This window comes from Emydura macquarii, unplaced genomic scaffold, assembly GCF_026122565.2.
Source record: "Emydura macquarii macquarii isolate MOO-44397 ecotype Brisbane River unplaced genomic scaffold, CSIRO-AGI_Emac_v2 contig_1876, whole genome shotgun sequence".
Lineage (NCBI taxonomy): Eukaryota > Metazoa > Chordata > Testudines > Chelidae > Emydura > Emydura macquarii.
In genome coordinates, this window is record NW_027132013.1 from 5890528 (window position 1) to 5896527 (window position 6000).

The window sequence follows — 6000 nt, forward strand, 5'->3', positions numbered from 1 at the left end:
ATAACCCATTGCAATGTCGCTTGTCTTTAGACATCAAAAGGAGCCATTTCAGAGCTTCAGGGCACCATCTGGTGAGTGGATTAAGGTACTGCAATGTATTTTACACCACAGAAAAGGGCAAAGGTAGCTCTCTCTCCCTTTAATCTCTCTTGTCCACATGTGTTCACATACACACACAAGTACCCTGAAGCCAAATGGGCCTCTACTCCATAGTGAAGAACTCTAGACCGTGTGACAGAGTTGCAGATGGGAAATGCTGTGGTAGCTGCCATTTAAAGATGGAGGGTTTTTACTGCATTAAATATGAAAAGGAATAATACACTCAGCACAGTCTCCCCTATGTTATTTATTTTGCTACTGAATTTGATTTGCTAGTGCCACCCCCATTGTCAGGCGTAATGTGCTCCAGATGTTTGTATTCACAATGCTGATCTGCATTGCAGAACTGGCCTGGGCAGAGCTGCATTGGAGACAGTTGGCTGGTGGTACCTGGGCAGGCATGGAAGGTAATTTAGACCGGTGAGATGGGCACTTCAGCTGAACATTTCTGCTAACGTGATCAGCAGTGAAACCGTTCCAACTGTTGCCATTTCTGCTTATCTGGGGCTTGTGTATTGACACCCACCACTGCAGTATCTGGTATGTTTAGCCAGTCAACAGCTCATTGAGATGAATGGGGCACTTCATGCCTCTCAAAGCTGTAGTGTCAAGATGGCTGCAGACTCAGCAGGACAACGCTGAGTCTGCTTTGGTTGTGCTTATTCCCTTCTCTTTATTAGTGTCTCTGAACAGTCAGATAGTTAAACGTCGTCTGGCTAGTCAGTTATACGGCCTCTGTATAGTATCTGAGCACTTCCCAAGTATTTAAAAGCAGACATAGCGATAACTCACACAAAGGTTTGTGCATACCGTGTGTTCAATTTGCACCTGAAACCTGATTACAAGAGTTACACTTATCTAGTCGGGAAGTCTCTATGTGACTTACATGACCAATCACAACTACCTAACAAAGCTCAGATTTCCAAACCTACGTGTCAAACAGCAAGGCAATTTGCAAAAAATATCAAAATAATGACTAATTTGAGATCAGCTCTCAGCCATTCTGGCACCAGAAAAAGAGGAGAAAGTCCATTAAACAAGTAAATGATTCTATAAGTGATTATTTGCTCAACTCTCATGGGAAATTACAGACTGCAAACTGAAGAGATGGACATTCTCCCTCCCCAAAAAGGACAAATGTAGCGTTAGAATTTTTTATTATTATTATTTTTTGCCAACTACAAGAAAGTTTTTCTTTTCACATAGCAATCCCCTCTCAATATTTTTCAGACAGTGATTCAGGACCTGATTCTGCTCAGGCCATCAGTAAGATTTGACCATGGTGCCTTTTGATCTAAAAGCAAGAAACTTACCAGTTCAACTAAGAGAAGCAGAAGCAGACTCACAAACTTCATATTTGGACCACCACTAGAGGGAGACAAAGGACCACACTCTCATAATGTAGGCTGCATTGCTTTTTGAAGACAATGCTTTTGTCCACTGACCAACAGAAATTGTTCTGGTTTTAAGTAACTACAGGGTCTTTTCTTGCCAGGATGCAAATTCTAAAGCATCATGTTTGAGGTGTGTATTTTTTTAGTACAGCATACAGTTTAGACACACCAGCTACCTGTGCATTTTAATTGTTCAATAATAGAATAAAATTAAGGTCATATGGAAAAAAAGTAAGAGGTGTCTTACAAACAGAGGGCCGGCTCTCCCAGCTGAAAGGAAAATTGAGATGTGAGTAGTGAATTTCAGCTGAGAAAACCTGGCAGCTCCTGCCAGTTCAGCCACAAAGGCCCCTCTTTTTTGGCTCACTTAGCAAGGCTATTCCCCACAGTGATGATCCTCGTTCAAGGCTAAGCCATGTAAATGTGCAGAACATGAATAAACAGCCAGGCATGGTGCTGGGAAAAGGAGTGTGCTCACTAGAGAAGTGCACTCCAGCGTTTAGACACGGCATGGGGCAGACAGGCCATTATTAGCAGATTATTTTTGTTGCTCTTCTTTGAATTGCCTCAGTTGATTGATATCCTTCTGCTAGTGAGGTGCCCAGAATGAATGTAATATTCCAGATGTGAACATACCAGGGCCTTAATGAGAGGAACTACTGCCACCCTGCTCCTGCATATACATAACCCAAAATCACATTGACTTCATTTGGCCATCACATCTGGACATGTAAGCTATAGCAAATCCACTGAGAAGAAACACACAAGAACAGATTGTTATGACCACACTTCCAGAGGCCCACACTGAAGGTCTCAAACAATGTGAGATGTGCTGGAAGCTGCTGGCGATGGAAGTATTAGCAGAGGAGAATGAGGAATTGGCATACAGGTATTTGCTGTGTTGTTGTTGTACAGTTAGCAATTCTTCACTAACAGATTGTCCATATCACCAGCATTGAGACATTCTTCACAAGACCATAGGGACTTTGAATGGAGAAGTTCCCCAGGCTGATGGCTATACTAACAGTTTAACAATTATATCCATTCTGCTGTTTAGGCAATGCTTGCCACCCATACTATGTTAATGTCCTGCTCAGTTCTAGACCAGTATCTCCACGGCTGAGACGACTGTTATAGTGCACCCTGATGTTTGTTTCTTACATTCTGAAACCTGCTTCCTGCTTCAGGCTACATGCTAGATCAGATTTATCTACAGAGATGACGTAGCTCTTTGTAAACTGGGGTCACTATTCAGGAGGCTATAAAACTGCTTACATTCTTATGGGCCTGCATTGTCATATGGTATGGTAAGGCTGGTGGATTGGGTGGCAGTGTATGTCTGCCTTGACCAGCCAAATTTTAGTCTAAGGAACCCATCCCCTACTCAGGATGGCTATCCCCTCCTGCCACTTGAGCCACAATGGCTACACTTTATTTTTAGCACAATGGCTTGATCAGAGCTAGCATGGGTATGTCTCCTCGAGCTGGGAATAACACCCCCAGCTCAAAGTGTAGCCATTCCTCTGTCTGCCAGTACAGGATAAGACTTGATGGACCCAGTGGTCCTTTCCTATCTATTCTCTTATGGAAAATGTGATGGGATCTTAAGTGTCACCACAGAACAGACTGGTCTTTAAAGTGTCATCAGAAAGCACCCACGCTGCAAACTGCGAGAAACTCAGTTTATCAGCCTCAGAGGAAAGGAGCAGATTTAAAACTGAGAAAAGGAAATACTTGTTTTACACCATTAGCCTTTGGAACTCCCTACCAGAAGATAACATTGAGGCCAAGAGCTTATCAGGACTCAAGAAAAAAGTCCATCATTTTATATACTCTGGAACAAGACCTGAAATAGCCCCAGTCTTTTGACCTTCAGAGTAGGTTACAAGACTGTGCATTTACGTGGTCTGCTGTGGAAGGGAGGGGTTTGTGCTTTGTTGGGGCCTGAGTTTTGCTGGCTGTGGGGATAAGTTGCTATTTAATAATATTGTTCCTGTAAATCTTTGTGCTTCCTCAAGAGCCTCTGTAAGGTTTGGTTACGTGCCCCTTTTATTTTTGTTTACATCCAAAGAAATAATGTGGATATAACTAGAACATCCAGAGTTACAATAGTTAGCGATTGAAGAACTAAATCAGGAGTTTGGAAGGCTTATAAACACTCATGCTCCAGGGCCAAAGCCCACCTCGAACTGATGAGGCCTAGCCGGTAGCTATCCCTCTTGAGCACTGCATTTTATTACATAGCTACTCACTGCATGATTGCATACACCGCCTCTGAAGCATCAAGTGCTGGCCATTATCAGAATCAGGATGCTGGACCACTGGTTTGATATAGCATGGCAATTCCTATGTTCTGATTAAGTCACCCCCTCCACTATATCTCCAGTGCCACCCTGCCCAGTTATAGGATATGTCACTGAGAGCACTTACTCATGCAGTCCCCTCCATACCAGCCTGCTCTGCAGTCCGCACAGTAGATCCCTTTGATGTAGAAGTCATCTAGCGTTCCACCCCAGGAGCCGTTGCGGCAGGACTTGCAGTTCTCAAAAATGGTGCAGCCTGAAAGCAGAGCCACTTTGTTGAATGCCATCTAAACAGCTGGTAATTGGGCGTGGGGGGAGAAAGGTGGGAGAGGGGGAAGAATCTCTTTGTTTGCGTTTCACAATGCAAAAGAAGCTTGTGATCTTCATGGGGCTAACTGGTCTCCTGTCCTGGATCTGATCCATCCTCCGCTTTGGCTAGTTCAAGTGCTGGAATCTGGATCTGATCTTTGTAGCTGACCTGTATGTCTACATCCCATCCCCCAACCCTTTAGGGAAGTGTGAGTTTGGATGTCAATTGGTTGTAAGTAAATCTAACTTGTTCTAAGCTGGTTCTCCCTCTTCCTATTTTTCACTTTGCTTTTCTGTTTCCTTCTGAAGAATCTGAACTCCCCAGCCTCTTTCCTCTCTCATTTAATAAGGCAATATACAAACAACTCTGGAGGCTGAGGACATAAAATCCCAGTCCAGAAATGACCTGTGTGAAGCTAGCTATGACTTTACCTTGTGGAGAACGTCCAGGCTTGCACAGAGAACCCTGGGAACTCTCAGCTCCTAGTGTGAAGTTTTGTTACCAGCAGTGGGGCTACCTGAGGCCATCTGCTGAATGCATTCGCTCACACTGGCACAGATGGATTCCTGATGAGACCAAAAGTAATCCCGGAAGTCAGGCAGCCAAAATGGGCTGCGGGCCCTTGTTTGGTTCCATGCACAGTGACCTGCTGCACTTGCTGACCCTTCACCACAAATCCCTGCATGACTTCACAAGGGACACAAGGGACAGTGTTACAAACCAACACACCTGGATGGATTAAACAGGAGTCACACTCATTTTCCTCATTCCTGCAGCAGGGAATGGTGTAGCCCACTTTTTCTTTCCCGCCTGGACAGACACACTGTATCTGGTCATATTCACAGCACTCCCGGCACATGATATTCCATTCAGCTCCAGGGCAGTTTTCATTGATCACCATGTATTCTGAAAACGAGTAAGGTGGGGGTGAAATAATGCATAAAATGCAGAGAATTACCCAATTCACTGATTGTTATTCAGTTAATAGTCAGATCATATATGGCGTGAGGTTGTCCCAGGCCTGCAACATGGCAAATGCCAGCCCACATCCGTAACGTGTCTGATCCTGCCAAAACATAAACTGAGTTTGGGTGGCTAAAGCACAAATGGGCAGATTTGCATTGCCAACCAAAGAGGCAACCAGCCCAGAATTAAGGGGATATGTTCGTTCCTTTCTCTGTCAGACTTCCCTGCTTCTGCATTCAGACAGGGGTGGGGGAGGAAACAATTTGAAGGGCCACTTTCACTTTAAAACTCTTTTTTTTAAATCCCACGCCTTGTTTACTACCTCAGCTACAATGTAGATGATTTATCCCAAAAGAATTTAAAATAGCTGCTGGAGTGTTTAATATTCCTGCCATTTTTTGTATTATTTTGCTTGGAGAATGGGGAGTCCAAATGGAGATGTCATTTTAACTTCTGGCTTCTAATCAAGTTTATTTCCTACTTTCACTTCAGTAGCACAATGCTACTTTCCTTGCAGGAGAAAACAAGTATTTCCATTGATGCATGTTTGTTTGTTTGTTTGAAGTGTCATTTCATGAAAACATTTCTAATCAGATAAGGATTTTAACATTTTTAATTACCTCCCCTCTTTTACATTTTGAAATTTAATCTATCCTGACAGTGCCCTTTTAAGAAACCACAGCTTGAAATACCTGGGCTAGCAACTACAGATTAATACAGTAACTCTACAGATCCCTTCTCCCTTCCACCCGCATGCTGTCTAAACTCCACAAATTGAAATCTAATGAGCTCATGATGCTGTCAGCGTGTCTCTTAACCAGTTGACAGACCTGATGGCTGTTTTCATGCAGCCTGATGATAAGAAGTGAGAGAGCAGACTGGAGAGATGAGATGTGAAAGAAACATAATGAGACCCTCTTTTTTTCTT

General features: G+C 43.5%; 1 protein-coding gene across 3 annotated transcripts in view; it reads right to left on the bottom strand.

Annotated features, from left to right (window-relative positions):
• Nucleotides 1-4980, bottom strand: part of PAMR1 (peptidase domain containing associated with muscle regeneration 1) — a 48324-nt gene extending 43344 nt beyond the window's left edge. For all 3 annotated transcript variants that reach the window (XM_067558103.1, XM_067558104.1, XM_067558102.1), the window contains exons 1-2: nucleotides 4836-4980; nucleotides 3924-4052 (exon numbers count right to left, since the gene is read on the bottom strand). In XM_067558103.1, coding sequence (XP_067414204.1) covers nucleotides 3924-4052; nucleotides 4836-4965 — 259 coding nt within the window. In that variant the 5' untranslated portion in view covers nucleotides 4966-4980. The remainder of the gene's footprint in view (nucleotides 1-3923; nucleotides 4053-4835) is intronic.
• Nucleotides 4981-6000: the final 1020 nt, after the last annotated feature.